Here is an 18,463-nt window from a genome sequence, read left to right as displayed (position 1 = left end):
GCACCTGTTCACCTTGTCGCAGTTGTAATGCTGGTCGATTAGATATTTATGTCACCTGTTGTATGTTCAATGGCATATCTTCAAACTGAAATATATTTATGTTTAAAATTGCTGTAGTTATAGTAGTGCAGTGGTTAAAGTGTCCTTGTGCAGAGACAGTGTTGAGGTCAGCTGCTGCTACAGTACATTAACCTGACACACACAGTGCTATAAGGATGTTAATAGAAGCATCACTGACCCATTTCTAACAGTGATTCCTTCACAGTTCTCCAAACAATAACTTCCAAACTCAATCTCAAGCCAAGAATGCAATTATAGTACTGACTGTTACACCACCTCTGCTGATATTAAAACCCTACTTTGTTTATGCCACTGAATAAACACTGGGCATTTTAACTCTCTGACTTACAAGTGCAAATACTCAGCCTCCAGTGCAGGATATAAACAGTCTCATGTGCTGTAGCTGTCTGAACTCCACTGCAGACTGAAGTCCTCTCTATGAAACGTCTAGTTCCTCGCTACGCTGCGTTATTATAAACTATGATTAACGGGGTCACATCTCTCCCCTCTCCCCCAGTGGTTTCTTTATTTTGTGTTTGTCTTTAATAATTTACTTTCATGATTGGATAGGCTGCTGTCAGTCATTTTAAACGTTTCCATGTGCGCAGGAAGGTCAAAGCAAATATTGTGGGGCATTTAAGCAGCAAAACAAAAAAAACTGTAGTTCTAAAAGTGACATGACAGGACAGAGGAAACTCTCCAGAGGAAACACAATTCAACTTTTAGCTCACGTGAGACATGTTGGATTTGCCTAAACACACCTCATTTTAAGACCTGCCGTGAAAATGACAAGTTGGAAACTAGCAATGACACTTGGACTGCGCATTGCGCCGGGTGCATAAGGCCTTCTAAGAGATAGTTCGGGTTTTTTGAAGTGGAGCTGTACGAGGTACTGATCCATAGTCAATGTATTAGGCTACCTGCAGTAGATGCTTTGTGGTGGTCTATGGTGAAGTACCTCATACAGCCCTGCTTCAAAAAACTATCCTCAGTTCTATAACTAACTAACTAACTAACTTAGAAACATTTGGAACATGATCTTTTGCCCATTGTTTCATATTAGAACTGAAGCAATTAGTCAATTAACCAATTAGTCATTCAACTGGGTGGTGATGGCGCATAGATAAGATGCTTGCCTTTGGTGTAGGAGACCTGGGTTCGATTCCCACTGTGAGACATCCCCCATTGTGTCCCTTAGTAAGACTCCAGAGGCGTGCGACCTCTGAGATGTATAGCAATTGTAAGTTGCTTTGGATAAAAGTGTCAGATAAATGTAACTAATTTTCATATTTAATTGTTTCACTCATTTAATCAACCAAACACACAATTTTCTGGTTCTGAAACATGGCAATTTGCTGTTTTTTTGGGTCTATTATTGCCTTTATTTAATATGAACAGCTAAAGCGAGAGATACAGGAAATATTGTGTCTAAACCTATTATACCTACGTTTTTTAATTAATAACAAAAACATTGATTTAGAAGTAACATTAGATAGGAAGACATTGTATGATAGAGTTAAAACTATTAATATGATATAACCTTACTTTTATCATTTTATAGTCAAAAAGGAATTTAAATGGCCATATAATCACAGCTCTCTCAATCACTGTAATGTATAAATGGCTTTTTCCATTCATTCTCTCCTTTTTTCTCTGTTCCATCTCTCTCGATGTCTGTCTCCACACACCAACACTATATCTGTCCACTACATAAGAGCGACATGTGTTCAAAGTGACACCTTTTAACGTTTTTAGTCACTCTTAGTGTCAGGCAAATGGAGGCATTTATGAAGTAATACTCTTCAAACAAGCAACGCTGCATTAGGGAAGACATCCACTGTCTATTTGTTTGCTGAGGATGTCCGGTGTGAAGGGAACAACTGCAGAATATGATGTATATTCCTCATAAAGCCACAGCTTTATATTTGTTAAGCTTTTAACAGGCTTTTAGCATTTACAGTGACTGGTCAGCACTTAAAGCATGTACAAAGAGGAGAATGTCCATAGTCTGTTGCAACATGGACTAAAATTGATTTTTATTTCAGAGCCTACCTGCTCTACCTGTGTCTGATTGATACCGTCATGTACTTCTGTCTAAAATATATATAATGTTCTTTTGCCACAGTCAGTGACACAGTTCTCACGCTGCATTCAGGAACTAGACTGAAACAGGAAGGATATTAATGATAATGTAAATATAGTGTATGGCATTTATGACAGTCAGTTTATTAGCTTTCTTGTTATGTTATCAGTCATTTAACCGTTCAAAGTCATCTGAGGTATAGACTGGTCATACCTGGGCCACGACACACGAATGTAAATGTAAATGCACAGTACTTGCATAGCACGTTTCTAGTCTTCCGACCACTCAAAGCGCTTTACATTCCACAGTCATGTTCACCCCATTTACACGCATTCATACACTGATGATAAGGTGCGAACTGCTCATCATAAGAAACTGACATTCATACACTCACACAGCAATTTGGGGTTCTATGTCTTGCCCAAGGACTTTGACATGCAGACTGGAGGAGCAGGGGATCAAACCACAAACTCCTGAGTAGTGAGAAATGTGAAGAAAGAAACACGAGAAAATGCACTTACTGTACTTGTCAATATGACAAAATTCATGTCTAAATCCACGCCAGCATGGCTGAAAACTGTTAAGCAAATGTGAAGCAGAGCGTTAAATGCCTCATGTATTTTCTGGGATGTTAAACTATATATAATATCATAAATATGTCAAATATGTACAAAATACTGGGACTTCTAATGAAGTGGACCTATTAGGTGAATTCAGGCAAAACGCTTTGGTCCTTAATTTTACTTATCTAATCTGTGATGATCATAAAGAAGGAACTGGCAAATGATGTTGGAAAAAACTTTTTAAGCTACAATTTACATTTGGAAGGGGGAGCAACTTAATACACTGAATGTTGCCTCAATGTTAATTACAGCCTAAAAAGTATGTACCTGGATGATGAATGTTTGCACATTTAATGGAATAATATTAAATGTGCAAACATGGTGTAACAGTAACACCTGCCTAAGTTTGTCCTAATGTACTGGTCATACCAGACCAAGTGAGGCTGTAGCATCAAAACCCCTGAGTGTATTAAAAGTTTCACTTACAAGTTTCACTTATAAGAAGAAAAATACGTTATTTCTTTTTTCTAAAGTTACTTACAGGTGGTCTGGTTTAAAAGTGAAACTACAGCATGTCACTTTTGCTATTGTAGCAGATAGCAAGCATCATTCTTTTATTTTATTAATTTAAATTCAGTTCTATGTCTTCAGTTTCCCTAGTCTGGCATCCCCACTCTAAATCTGGAGCCTCTCAGTTGATTTTTGATTACCAAGGGGCGTTATAAATGAAGCAGACCAGAATGCCTCTGGATGCAATTGGATAGACCTACAGATAATTATGGCAAGAACATCTGTTTTACCTTAACAAAGGGTTTGGTCAACCATCTGTACAGTCATGGTATCAAACACGCCCCATATTAGACAGTTAACAGTTGTGATTGGCCAGACCAGATCCCAGAGGTGTGGAAATCTGTCTAAACAGGAGGGGCCAGATGCTTCTGCCAGAGCAAATAAAGCAGGAGCAGGCAGATTCCTCTGGGTCCCATGCTACAGTACCCCTACATGTTGCTACTAAAAGCTGATTTCTAAGAATGTTCTAAGCTCTGCCGGGACACAGCTGTGCGGGAATTACTTTTAAATAGATTTTTTTAGCCAACACAGACAACTACAAATATTTATAACCGCCTTTTAAAAATGCTTCATGTGTAACTTTAGCACACATGAAGCAAGTTTGGAGTGGCAGCTCCCAGTGTGCTGGTTCCCATGTACTAAATAAATGTCCTTCATGAGGTGTTAGTAGAGACACACACTGACCCTGACAGCTGAAGGTCCAGTAAATGTATTTCAGTATTTGTGTTTTATAAAACTGTCAAACTGTGAATTTGGCCTAAGACATCCCTAATATGTTGTATATTAATTGTATTTCAAATGTGTATTTCCTCACTTCTGAGTTTTACTTGTGTATTTATAAGCCGAAGTATTGTTTTCTTTGTTAGGAGGAATTTAGAATCAGCTGGATGAGAGTAAGCAAACAGAGTATCATGAGTCATATGAGGCTTCTCACTGTGTATATACACAATAACCAAATAATTTCCTGTTAAGACATGAAAAATGCATTTGTAACTATAGACAGGACAGTGTAAACGTCCCGGTGAGCTGACGACAGTCTGTATGCTGCCAGTTTTTAACAAAAAAAAAAGGATATTTGCATGTAGAACTATGGTTGTCATATTTAAGTCTATAAATGTGTCATATTCTCAGAGAGACAGCGGCGATTTGCCTCAAAGTTTGAATTACACGTTTTGTACAGTGGACAGTATGGGGAACAGCCTGACAAGCCCACTTCCTCAAAACACTGGGAACACCATCAAACCTGACGATCCTTACTCCGCTGGACATTTATTGTCCCATGTACCTTTGAAACTTCAGTCGAGATAATATTTAACCGCAAACCCACTGCAGTCCTATAGTAAAGTGTTGCCAGCGAGTGTAGCCGCCTGGATCGATGGAGTTGTGATTTGGACAGATATTGGTTACACACTTCACGGACGCGCAGAAACAATGGTTGGTGGTGTTTTGTTTATACTCACATTTCGATGCTATGTTGGGGTATGCTTCACAGAGAGTTTTTTCTGACTTTTGCTCGTTCACCTCTGAACAGGTTTCCATCGCCAAGGTGCTCCTCGGAGTCTTTGGGGTAGCAGTCGTCGTCATCTTGATAGCGGTACCTACGGCTGTACTTTTGAAAGGTGAGTCTTTGCTGTTAAATGAGAGCCTAACAGGTGTTGGCATTAATGTATTATCTGTGGTTGGACGCACCGTTAAACACGTATGAGAGAAAGTACTTGACGCACGCATCTTTACGCATGATCCGTTTGGATCACTGTTCAAATCAAAATAGGAATAGGAAATGTGAAGCAATTCAACTCTAATAAATTTAGAATAAAACAGATGTCTTAATGGAAATTACTTTATTGTATTCAATTTATGGCGTTGCATCACAAAGAAGGACAATTTAGCTTCTCTGATCCAGCATATGCCTTGAAATAGCTTCATACAAATTATCCGCAAACACACTGACATAAGCAATATTCCACTTATCACTTACAGCTTTTACAGCAGTATCCTTGCTTCATGATGATGATCAGGATGTGTGTGTGTGTGTGTGTGTGTGTGTGTGTGTGTGTGTGTGTGTGTGTGATATCATGGGCCTTTCTGTAACCAGTGACCATCAAGTCACTGCCAGGTTCTAACTTTCTGTTTCAGAGGGGCAGGGGGGCAACAAGAACCAGAGATCGTTCACCCTGGAGGATGTCTTCAACAGTTCACTAAAGCCAAAGTCCTACAGCATGATGTGGATCTCAGGTGGGGGACAGTAGTATTGTCTTGAAACCTGTGGGTAATAGGAGTGGAGGTGAACAATGATGACATTTATAACAGCCAAACGTTTACTGGCCGCTAAACTGTAAATGTGTCACCAAGGATGTTTTTTTTTTTTATTTTAACAGTCTCCTCTGTTAGTAATAAAAACTAACAAGTTACTAATTCACTTAGATCAATCCCATCATTCAAGTGTCTGTGTGTGTAAATGGAGATATTTTTTCACATTTAGTTGATAACACTATAATGTGAGTTCAAAACACATGCTTAATTAATGCAAGGGAAGTCACACTGAGTTTATGTGGCAAGGTAACACTTAACGGATCATCATTTAATGACTTCATACATGAATCTACATCTATATTAATCTACATGCCACCAAATTAGCTGGATAGAAAAGGGCGTTGCAGATCCATGCAGCCTCTCTGAACGCAGAACGGGAGCTTTAACTCATTGAAATTTAAAGCCGTTTTTTAGCCATGCTCGCTGCAAGGCTGTTTGGAAGGCACTGTCAGTCTACTAGTTGGTTGGTAAGCCCACCACTTTGGATCAGGCTGAAAAAAAGTTTAACTTTATGGACTCACAAGAGATGGACTGAGAAACCAATGGTCAAAATCAGTGCAGCAGAGGCAGAGATATACAATACAATATACCATATACCATGTGTGCTTCCATGTGAGCTGCCAGTGTTGTGTGACATCATTCAGCTGCTACTCCTGAAGTCGGGGTAGATATTTTCTCTGCGAGTTCACGCGTAGGAAATCCGACTTCAAGTGGCGTTCTGCAGTACTTTTTCTAGTTGGAGGTCAGAAATTTCCGAATTGCCTGGAACGCAGCATTAGTGCCTAGTATACTTTTACTCCCCGATGACATCACTGTGACACCATCAGGGTCTAACTTGACAAAGCTCCTCAGAGCCTCAGAAGACATAACGCAACTGTTTTCACAGGCTGTACGCTAATATGTGGAGTGGCCCTTTAAGTGTTAACATAATCATATAAACTCACAGTGACGTGTCCAGGAAATGGTTCATGATACATGCTGTGTTAATTCAAGCAGTAAATAATTGTGACTCATGCATTTGTTACTTAAGCATGTGGTTTTGAACCCCTTTATATGGATTTGCATGCTTGTCCTACATTTTAAATAACATATTCTGTTCTACTTTACATTCATATTTTCCATTGTCCTCCACAGATCATGAGTATCTGTATAAGTCCCAGGGCTCAGTCTTCCTCAACGACGTGGTCACAGGGACTGTCATAGAGTTCCTGAGCAAAGACAAGTTTGTAAGTCATCCTCCTCGTGTGCATTTGTGTGCTTCTTTTGTATAAGCAACTTAAACCACATGATATCAATATGAGAACATACCCGTCAAAACAAATGCATTGTTGTCAGTGAGGTCGTGAGTAGGGGCTCTGTAAAACTCTTTGGACTGTTTTCTTTTTTCCAACACAGTATGAAAAAAATGCTTATGAATACCAGCTGTCTGCTGACCACAAATATGTTGCATTCATGAGCAACCGTTCCAAGGTACGCTATGGTTTTCAAATGAATTCAAATGAATATGATACCTATTTAAACCTCCTGAAGTGATCACACTACAGTGTTTGTTTTTTGTTTTCTCCCATTAGCTGTGGAGGCATTCATTTACAGGTTCATATTCTCTTTATGACCGTGAATTAGGGTAAGTATCCTAATTATAAATTATAAATATGTTATGCATGCAATTGCTTTTAAAACAAAATAATAGTATGGCACAAAGTATTTTTTTTTCTCACTTAATTTCAGCTCATTTATCACAAACTCTACCATTCCTGATGAAGTCCAGTACTTTTCCTGGGCTCCTGAAGGGAACAAACTGGTAAGCTTGGAAAAGACAAATTATTGCTTATACGTACATAGCTTTGATTGACACTTCGGATTGAAGTGGGTGATAGATGAGAGGATCACTTGAAACACTTGAGCAGAGAGTGTCTTTCCTGTACTTATGTATTTTTATTGCATTTTCAGGCCTATGTTTGGGAAAACGATGTGTATATAAAGACAAACCCTAAGTCACCATCACAGCAAGTCACTTTCAACGGCATGGAAGGTCTGATTTTGAATGGGATCCCGGACTGGGTGTATGAGGGTAAGTGGCACATGATGTTTAGGAATCATGTCGAACTATAAGGTTCCATTTATACTCGGTATTAACATGTGATTTGTATACGGTTACATTATAATGACATCTGAGCCAGAGGCATTTGCATTTACACCTGCTATTAACAAGAGATCCCAATATCCCTATTTTGCCTACATTGTGATTGGATCTTGCAAATATGGTCTAGCTGATCCCATGGCATTTGGATTCCAACGTGCTCTGCGTGCATTTACACTCAACATTAACATGCGGGTCAAAATAAAGTATCCTGGTACAGATCACATTTGAATGGCAGGTGGGAATATGGTATAAATCAATTATATTAACTAAATGGAAAGTAACAAAGTATTCACTCAACAATGACCAGAATAAGACAAAAAGACAAGAAGGGTATGATACTAACATACACACCATAAATTCTGAAAGCTAAGTGTATTTATTTAAGTACTATTTTGAGTGTTTCCATACTCCTGTTCCACTATATCTCAGAGGCATATACTTTGATACTATGAATAAAGATTAAACCAGTTTCCAACCTTTTTGGCTTGTGATCACTTACATGTCACATTTATCCTTTAAAATAAAATACTCATACATGTACATAAGTAACTCTTTTAAATATATTTAACTTGTTGGAGTCACTTCAGCATCTATGGCAGGTCTGGCCATCCTTGGAAAAGGATTCCTCCTCTGTTGCTCTTTCTGTTTCCATCCATTTTTTTTTACCCCCATTCAAATCGAGGTATGCTTGAAAGATTGTAAAGCCCCCTCAATAAAATTGACTTGGCTTCACCACTTAGATAATCAGAAACACTGTCTCCTCAGGAACAACATTCATAACAGTTCAGTGTAATCAGAACAAATTAAATTCAGATCAGAACTCTTGGAAATGTTATTGTGAAATTCTTGCTTGATGACAATGCATTTTTGTAAGAGAGGCAGTTGAACTATTACCCAATACAGGGCTGATGTAATTTTTCAGCTGTAGTAAGAATACATTTATTTAACCATACTGCTGCAGTATCCTCATACAACAACACAAAGTAGGCTACTGCAGCTTATAGGAGCATCATTACATGCAGTGTTGTAGCAGGAATTGAACCCCAAACTTAACCCCCATGGGAGTCCTGAATGAAGAAACTCAGCTTCACATTTCCCCCCCCTTCCAGAGGAGATGTTCTCATCCAATCAGGCCCTGTGGTGGTCACCTGGAGGGAAGTACGTGGCCTACGCTGAGTTCAATGACACTGATGTCCACACCATAGAGTACTCCTGGTACGGCGAGAACCAGTACCCCAGCACTGTTTCCATTCCATACCCAAAGGTGGGACCATTCAGGGCTTGGTTCACTCTAACAAGCTTTCGCTGGGATTATTGTATTGTTGCATGTCCATGACCTGTGTCCTCTGGGTTCAGACGTGCTTTGCATTATCATTATTATCTGGTGTTTCTTACATTTCATTTTTGTGCAGCCAGGTACTCCCAACCCTGTTGTGAAACTGTTTGTTGTGGACACTGACAACACAAAAGAAATTACTGAGGTTGTTGTTCCCCCTTCATTCAGCTCGAGGTAATGAAGAAGCTTCTATTAGACTGTTAAAGTTTGTGTCAGGCTATTGTCTCCAGCTGTCAGGGAAGGAAATCGGAAAACAAACAAAGTGTATCATTTCTTTTCTTTTTTTCCCTTGCCCTCAGTGAGCACTACTTGGCCACTGTCACTTGGGTGACAGATAAACGTCTTGCTGTCCAGTGGCTGAAAAGAGTACAAAACCACCTCATTCTTCAGATCTACAACTTTAGTGGAAACACATGGGATCCTGTCGAGGTAAAACATAAAGTTATGACCAGGTATTATTGTTAGTTTATTTGTTCTTTTTACATTATAACAAATATTAAACTGGTGTCATAGAACTATACAAACATCTTCATGATGAGTTTTAAGTACATGAACCATTTCAGCAGCAATAAAGCCTACACCTAGCAACACTTTTTACTGAAAGGGAAGATAAGGTAAAGGTTTTATAGACCTGCACTTAGTTTATTCTGTCTAAATTGCTTTCAGCACAACTGCGAACGTGACACCAGCTGCCATGCATTGCTTGGTTAAATTTAGTCACACATAAATGATTTATAGGGCATTTTTTCAAGTCTCTCTTAACACAATATCCCCATTTCCACATATGTTTACATGTAAATACTCCGTATTTGTATAGCGCCTTTTCGACCACTCAAAGCGCTTTTACACCACATTCACACACTGAGCCTAAGTGCATTGAAAGAGTTATTGGTAGATGTTCCTCTTGTTGAAGCGGTTATGTCAGGCTGTACTTTCACACAGCGGCGTTTTGAGCTAAATGCTAATATCAGTGTGCTAACATGTTCGGGATATTAACATGCTGATAATTAACAGTTATGTAAATACTCCGTGTTAGTATAGCGCCTTTTCGACAACTCAAAGCGCTTTTACACCGCATTCACACACTGAGCCTAAGTGCTCAAATGGAAACTAACATTCACACACTGGTGGAACAGCGCCAGGCGCAATTCGGGATTCAGTATCTTGCTTCGACAACCAGGGGGAGCCAAGGATTGAACCACCGACCTTCTGATTAATGGCCAACCCGCTCTACTTCCTGAGCCATTGACTTGTTGAGCAAGTCTTAGTTTAGTGTGTTAGCATGCTAACATTTGCTAATTTGCACTAAACACAAAGTACAGCTGTTGATATTTGAGAGATTTCACTGCATTAGTGAAATGTTTGACTTGAAGTATTGCACTATATTGGGATCACCAAAGCCATTAGGCTTCATCCTCTGGGGACCACAAACATCTGTACAAAAATAGCAAGATCTACACCTACAACAACACTGAATCATGGACATTTCTCTTTCTTAGCGCTATGTCACAAAATCTTGCTAATCACATCTTTGTTACTGATTACCGTGGTACCAAACTGAAATCCCATGATTTGGTTGTTGATTTAACGTAATCGCAAAAAAGACATTAATCTTGAAGCAACGAAAGTTCACACAGCTTTTGTATTGACTGCAGCAGTGCAGCTTTAATGAAATTAATTTGTGTAAAAATGTTGCATGTGTAACAGCAGCCTTGCTGTTGGAAATTTCCCATGTAAGCAAAAGGGTTTCTAAATTAAAATGTGTTGCCTTGGTTTTTAGACTGACAAGGCTGGTGTATTGTTATAACATGTAACTTAGTGCAGCTAAAAAAACAAACAATTCTATTTATTTTTTCAGCATCTGGAGGTGAAAAGTTCCACCGGTTGGATTGGACGGGTATGTCCTGTACACTGTTAATGGATAAATCTGTACAAATATTTTTCTCTTTTTTATTGCAAACAAATTTCATGAAAAGACCAAAGACAACAATTAGTTGATCTTACTAGCAAATAGTGGGTGTGTATGTCTGCGCTACAGAGCTCCATTGTTGTCAAAAAAAACATTAAAAACACATCAATGAGCCAAACTGTTGCACTGGATGACTATGTAACACACACATTGTATTTTATTTTGATTAATCCCACATACACCGCTGTGGTGTCACACCGTGCACCAAACACTAGAGCACAAAATGTAGATTAATCCACCACTGAAAATAGTCCCCAACAAATGTTTTCACCTATTAGATTAACATTAGCTAAAAATTACTGTATCACTGTATTTAAAACAAAAATCTAACTGTATATTTGTGAGCTGTTTTAAAAGATTTATGTCCTCACTAGGAACATATGGGCTTGGAGCTGAATGACTGTATATATATATATATATATACTATGAGTATATGCTAATAATCTTGTTCTTCCTACAGTTCTCTCCACCAGAACCAGTTTTTGCAGCAGACAAGAACAGCTATTACCTGTTGATGAGCGACGCCAAAGGGTACAAGCACATCCATCATGTGGTCCGGGTGGGTAGAATATTTATATATTTATCTTTTTTGTTTTGTCTTGTGCAAGATCACGCACACACACTCATAGCACAATATTCATAATTAATATTCATATTCATATTCATTAATATTCATAATTAATAACGCATACTGTTCTGACTCATTCATGCAGGACACAGCTACACCAATCACATCTGGAGAATGGGAAGTCACAGACATCCTGAAAGTAACTGCAGATAGTATGTAAGTTTGAATTATGTGCAGTATTTTTTATGCACCAAAATTGTTCATATTTGCTGTCTCTGCTAAGTCATATCCCATGAGCTGAATTCCTCCTTTACTGGTCTTTCTCTCAAATCATTCATACCAATTATTCCACAGATATTATTCAAGTAATGAAGAGGGCGGTAGGCCAGGGGGAAGGAATGTTTACAAGTAAGGGTCTTTATTTTACTGTTTTACTATTTTTGCTTGTTATTTGAAGACATAATTTTTAAATGAAAAAGCATTTCCTCAGACTTACTGTGTGTGTGTGTGTGTGTGTGTGTGTGTGTGTGTGTGTGTGTGTGTGTGTGTGTTGGGCAGGTGGACCAAACAAGAGACCAAGTGTCTGACTTGTGCATTAAATAAAGAAAACTGTCAGTACAACTCAGCCTACTTCAGCCACAATGCCTCCTTCTACCGCATGAGCTGCAGTGGTCAGTTATACTTTCTTTGTTGTCTTTCCCTCTCAGATTTTTTGCAATATACCACTGTCTGTATAATGTATATATAACAACATTATTGTTTATTTTATTACAAACAAATAAAATGAAATATATTATTGTAATTTTTCCCACAAAGGTCCTGGCATTCCTTTCTATTCTCTCATGGATAACAGGAATGAAAAAGGTAATCCACAAATTTGCAATAACATCTGAAATAATATCAAGGAGGAGAAAATGTTATTCTAATGACCCTTCTATATTTGTGCATTTGTAGTGATAAGGGTTTTGGAGAACAATACTGCATTTAGCAGCCTGATAGCTGACATCCAAATGCCCACCATGCGTCGACGCTCCATTAAAATTGACGGATACGGTAAATTTATTCAACATTTCATATTTAACCAGTGGACTGAATTTCAGAGACAAAATATTTAACTTTTTACTCTCTTTTTGTACATTTTTACTTAAAATTTCTTAAATTTTTGTTTTTTGTGAAATATTGCACCATTCTACCTCTTCAGACCTCAAACAGTCAAAGTAATAGATTCACATTTTGGGACATACCCGTAATTCCCTTTCTTGCTGAGAGTTAGTTGAGAAGATCGATTTAGTCTGTACACTAAGGGCCTGATTTACTAAAGGTTTGCGTGAGTAAAGACGTGTGCAAACTTGATGTCTTCAGCAAATTACCACGTAAGCTGATCTACTAACTGTGTGCACGCAAAGTGACGTCTTTCAAAAGTGCAAGATAGCACCTGTTGTTCATTTAGTACTTTTAACTTAATGAATATGCAATTTGGGGAGCAACATGCAAATACATTTATTTACTACACGCAATGTGATCTACCAGCCTAAACGCAATTTCACGTGAGTGCAACAGCCTCTGTATTTAATACGTTTGAAAGGAAGATGTCTATGAAAGGAAGGTGCAAACCGCCAAGTGTTGTGCAGAGATGGCTGCTGTTGTTGTTGTATTAGATGAAGCACTGAGCTGCTGGCATTTCCTCGCGTCTGGGTCATTCCAGCATACTGTAGCTGTTTCTGCAGGGGTTTCCCAAAGCAGTTTTTCCAGGCGTGCTGTCTCAAGTCCATCAGGCAAGATGGGCAGATACATACGATTTCCACATACGCTGGACGCACTGAACGAAACAAACCAAGGTTTTTTACGCATTGGCTGCTTTCCCTCCCGACTCTCCATGGCGGAAACCATTAAAACACGCATTTAAATACTGCCACCTCCATTGTGTTTGCTCCTGTTGTCATCTACGCAATAATTCTTAGTAAATCACCCATAACAGGTGCTAAAATATAAACCTGGCTCCACCAGGAATTAGCTTAGCTTGGTTTAAGGAGAGGAAACAGAGGAAATAAGGTTTTTCTGGTAAAAAAAAAAAATATGTACCTTCTAGAACCTCTAGTAATCTATTGATCATTTGTTTAATCCCTGTAAAAGGAGTAATGTGCCAGACTATTTCTTGAGGAAGCTACTATGCACACTCAAGAAATAGTACAGCACATGTAAAAACCACAAAACCACAACCTCTGTTTGAGGACTGAAGAGATAGAATGATGAAATATTTCACAAAAAGCAAAAATTGAAGAAAACTTAAGAAATAGTACAAAATGTGTGTAGCAGAACTTCCTACCCCATATCTCATCTTACGAAACATCACGTTTACTTTGTGTCTCTTTGACGGTTAGGAGTTACTAAAGTAAAAAAGAGAATTTCTTCCACTACTGTTTTTTACAAACATGAATAAGTCATTTATGTCTGTCTGTGGATCTTAATATTTTTGACAGATCTCTGGTACCAGATGTTTTTGCCTCCAGGCTTTGATGAATCCAAGAAGTACCCTTTGCTAATAGATGTGTAAGAATTTATCAAAAAAAAGCAATCAAATTTAATTATAAGATTGTAAATGCTTTTCTAAAGAGAGCTCATAAACTGAATGTTGCCCAACCTCCCAGGTACGCTGGTCCCTGCAGTCAGAAAGCCGATTTTGTCTACAGGGTGAGCTGGTCCACCTACCTGGCCAGCACTGAGAAAATCATCGTCGCCAGCTTTGATGGAAGAGGAAGCGGTTACCAAGGTGACAAGATAATGCATGCAATCTACAAACGTCTGGGAACCTATGAGGTGGAAGATCAGATAACAGCTGCCAGGTGAGGAGAACAAGGCACAGTTTAGACCAGTCAATGCATTCCACACTCAAACAAACAGCTTCATCTTTCAGCTTTTCCCAGGAAAGCTTGATAAAACTGGATTTGACTTGTTTCTGTGGTCAAAACTCTCCCAAGCATAAACAGACAGGAAATGCCAAAACCATCAATGAGTGACGACGACGATGAGGCCTTTGTTTGCAGTTTGCATCCTTTGAATTTGCTGCCCTCAATTGAGATAATTTTCTTTTTTGTATTTTAGGGAATTCATCAAATTTGGCTACATTGACAAAGACAGAGTTGCTATTTGGGGCTGGGTAAGTTGTCAAGAAAAAATACAACGTAGGCATAGGTGTCATTTACACTGGGGACGCTGGGGACATGTCCCCACCACTTTTTGAAATGGCTGATTTTGTCCCCATTACTTTCTGAAAGCATTTGTTAAAATCTTCTAAAAAAAATAGCTTGTACTAAGAAATGTAAAATAACAAATAAAAGGTTTTGCACTATAATAAAGCATGCAATGCATTTTAAATATAGAAAAAAATACTGTCCAGTTTTACATTCTGTTATATTTTTGTATTTATGAAGTGTCACCTGCCAGCTGAATTTGTGTTTCTCTTTATATAAATAAAGACAAATCCACTGTAAACTGGAGCAGAAAAAGTCTCCAGAATGCAGGAAATTAAGTGTTTAATGTTCCAATTATCTGGGGAAGGACCACCAGACCCCCCGCCCCTATATCAATTTAAGCATTTCATATTTCTTCAAAACACGGTGATTTTTGAAGATGATTCATCTTGTTCTTGTCCATCGTCATGTCTTGTGACCTGTGGGTATCATTACACCCCTAATCAGAGACCTTAAGTCCCTACCACTTTTCAACACAAATTGACGCACTTGTACGTGGATACTAGTTTCATGTTCCTTAAGCAATACATCATTTCATAGCTCAGAGGGCAATAAAAGGCTCTGAAAATAAGTTAATGTTCCACCCTGTGTCAGTGTGCTTGATCTTTACTTAAGGGTTAGGGCTGAGATGAGCTACAGTAATGAGCTGCTTATCTTTCAGTCTTATGGTGGATACGTAACATCAATGGCCTTGGGATCTGGAAGTGGAGTTTTCAAATGTGGAATGGCGGTCGCTCCGGTCTCCAAATGGGAATATTATGGTATTTGTCTTTAGGAAGAAGTTATTAATGTTAACAACCCACTTTAAGGACACACAATATCTGCAATTATCTGTCTGTTTTATTCCAGATTCCATCTACACAGAGCGTTACATGATGGAGCCCTCAGAGAATCCCTCTGCCTACACTGTAAGCTCCACACTCACAGTGATATCATGATCAAACCCTTGTCTCTTGTATACGACACATTACCTGTGGTCACCAATAAACACAAATCTGATTGTGTGCAGAACTCAACGGTAACTGCCAGGGCCAACAATTTCCATTCAGTGCAGTATCTTCTGGTTCATGGAACAGCTGACGGTGAGTTATGCAGGGATTTTTCTACATGTACTATATATTCATATATTCATCTGAATTCATTAATAAAACCTGATTTCCCTCCAGTACAGCAGTGGTTACCAAAGTGAGTGCCAAACCCTTAACAAGTAACCTCTTTTAGTGTAGAATCCCAAAAAATGAGAATAAGATTCTGTTCTTGAGCCTTTGTATTCTGGGTACCCCATGGACTGTCAGATTTAGTCAAAGTGACACCAAAACGTGTCAAATTTTGATAATGTTAGTGGGTAAAAGATGATTTTTTTGTTGATTGTACATTTTAGTTTTACCACATAAGAACAGGGTTTGCATTAACTAAATGTTTATGTTTAAAGTAACATTGTGTAAGAGTTGATATTTTTTGCAAATCACTTATACACCGCTCAGCGCCTGTCTTGCAGCCTTGAATTTCACAAAGCTCTCACCAGCATCTGGCAGACTCTTGCTTGGTCACTCTCCTTTTCGCTTTTTAGCTTCCTCCATCAACTTCCTCTTCCGTCTCTTCGCTTCTGCCTTTAGCTAACGTTATTTCCTTAGAGGCTGCTGAACCCGGTTATGAAAAATGTTACATAATGTCGCTGGAAACGTGGGTGGTTTTGCAAATTCCTTTTTTAATTTCTCCATTTGAAGACATTAAAAAATCTAAACAGGTTTCCACCATAATGCACCGTTGCTTCTGTGAACGTAGAAAAAGTAGATTAAGCTGATGTTTCCTCTCTCTGCCACCTACTGGCAGAGTGTATTTAAATGTGTGCCTGGTTTGGTCTGGTTCATTTTTCTTCTATATTCTTGGCTTTTATTTTGATATATTTGCTTGTGCTTCCGGGTCACCTGACCCACCTGTCTTGCTTTTCTTAATGTCTTTCTTAAGGGTTAAAAGGAGAGTGAATATTGGACTTAGATTCATCAGGTGAACATGAATCTAAGTTAAAAGTTAATGATGCTCAGCAAGAAGGTTAAGGTGCTAATGGGTGACTCCAAAATGCAGATCCAAATGGGCAAATTGCCTCAAATGCCTTATTAATTTAATTCTTTGTTATTGTTGTGTTTTCTAGATAATGTACATTTCCAGCAGGCAGCTGAGATCTCTGAAGCTCTAGTGGAGAAGCAGGTGGACTTTGAGGCGATGGTGAGTAATCTGGGAAATTCAAAGTGGAATCACTGCAAGACTGCAAGGATTTGTCAAGTCATTTTATGGAGAAATGATTAGACTGTCATTTGTATTTTATACTGTCTTACCTTTTTGCTTATTGTATTTAAATGTCATTGTGATCCTCTTCATGTTGAATAATGTGGCTTAGTGTGAGTATTTTCCTTCTTCTTTTAGTGGTACACAGACAAGGATCACGGGCTCGGCGGCTCGGCCTATCAACACGTCTACACCCACATGAGTCACTTCTTACAGAGGTGCTTTGCATGAAGTCCACTGGATCCCAAAAACCTCTTTTCATTGTTTCATGTGAATAAAAAATATAAATTTTGGGGATCAAGACTTCAAATGTAAATGCAGGCTTGATTACTAGTGGAAACGTATTGAGTAAAAAGTGGGCTAAAACACGACATTGGAGATGGTATTTTTACTTATAACACATCTACATGTACAATGTAATGAAGTTTGTTTCATGAATTTAACTTTTAAAGAGGTTTTTACTTGACCTGGGCAAGGAATCGATATAATAATGTGATAGTTTAAAATGTCGTAAATGTACTTGGACATGAAGAGTATTTATAGTTCAGAAACATAATGCTCCACAGTGATTTTATACAGTTTTACTAAATTTATGAAAGTTTTGACTGTATTATGTAATAACTGTTTTGTAAAATAATAAAGGAATAAATAATGAGAACCTCTTTTAGTTTAAAATATCATGTGCTTGGACAATCCACATTTAGAGGGATCACTAAAGTTATTACAATTCATCCTGGATTGAACATGAATGTCTGATTTTATGGCTATACATGCAATAGAGGCATCATCATCATCTAGCACCACCAGCAGGTCAAAAGTTTCACTTTTTCAATTAAATATATATTTTTGGCTTTGGTTTTAAATATCCCAAAATTACTGGATGGATTGCCAGGAACAGGAATGCCACATATTCACGTTCCTGCCAAGATAAGTTTACTTTTCATCTGGTCAAATTTTCAATTAGTCTGAAACTTTGGTTTATGATACTAACTAAACTAAAAGCTTACGCACTAAACTAATATGGTTAATATGATGAACATTATGCCTAAAATCACTTTGTTTTGTTAATTATTGCCAGGCGTATCAAAAGGGTATAGTGTTTAATGTTAGAGAAACAAGGTGTCACAAACCAAACTCAACAGCATGCCAGGTTGTTATGTTCACAGAGAGAAAACGGAAAACTTGGACCTGAATTTGTTAAAGTTACTGATGCACATGCGCATTTTTGTGTCCTTTTAGACAATTTTTTAAAATTGCAAATTTGTTTCCTCTATATTTAGATTGCATTGCATATTGCGCAAATAAACCTCTCTCAATTTTT

General features: G+C 38.2%; 1 protein-coding gene across 1 annotated transcript; it reads left to right on the top strand.

Annotated features, from left to right (window-relative positions):
- Positions 1–4,461: 4,461 nt before the first annotated feature.
- On the top strand, positions 4,462–17,804 carry LOC123970548 (dipeptidyl peptidase 4-like). The gene is made up of 26 exons (XM_046048624.1): positions 4,462–4,710; positions 4,808–4,895; positions 5,413–5,511; positions 6,724–6,815; positions 6,985–7,059; positions 7,161–7,213; positions 7,318–7,390; positions 7,540–7,660; positions 8,842–8,996; positions 9,145–9,242; positions 9,368–9,497; positions 10,927–10,965; positions 11,498–11,596; positions 11,751–11,821; positions 11,960–12,013; positions 12,164–12,276; positions 12,422–12,469; positions 12,560–12,658; positions 14,086–14,155; positions 14,254–14,448; positions 14,708–14,762; positions 15,518–15,617; positions 15,706–15,764; positions 15,866–15,938; positions 17,009–17,082; positions 17,281–17,804. Exons 1-26 carry the CDS (start codon positions 4,708–4,710, stop codon positions 17,371–17,373), a joined length of 2,229 nt encoding a protein of 742 aa, XP_045904580.1. The 5' UTR covers positions 4,462–4,707; the 3' UTR covers positions 17,374–17,804.
- Positions 17,805–18,463: the final 659 nt, after the last annotated feature.

The sequence above is a fragment of the Micropterus dolomieu genome, linkage group LG01 (assembly GCF_021292245.1).
Source record: "Micropterus dolomieu isolate WLL.071019.BEF.003 ecotype Adirondacks linkage group LG01, ASM2129224v1, whole genome shotgun sequence".
Classification (NCBI taxonomy): domain Eukaryota; kingdom Metazoa; phylum Chordata; class Actinopteri; order Centrarchiformes; family Centrarchidae; genus Micropterus; species Micropterus dolomieu.
This window is presented reverse-complemented; position numbering and strand designations above follow the sequence as displayed.

What these genes read in the sequence shown, in the direction of transcription:
- LOC123970548 (XM_046048624.1), top strand. An exon ending in TACCCTTTGCTAATAGATGT is followed by an intron (nt 14,156 to 14,253) that starts GTAAGAATTTAT and finishes CCAACCTCCCAG; the next exon opens with GTACGCTGGTCCCTGCAGTC. An exon ending in CTCCAAATGGGAATATTATG is followed by an intron (nt 15,618 to 15,705) that starts GTATTTGTCTTT and finishes GTTTTATTCCAG; the next exon opens with ATTCCATCTACACAGAGCGT.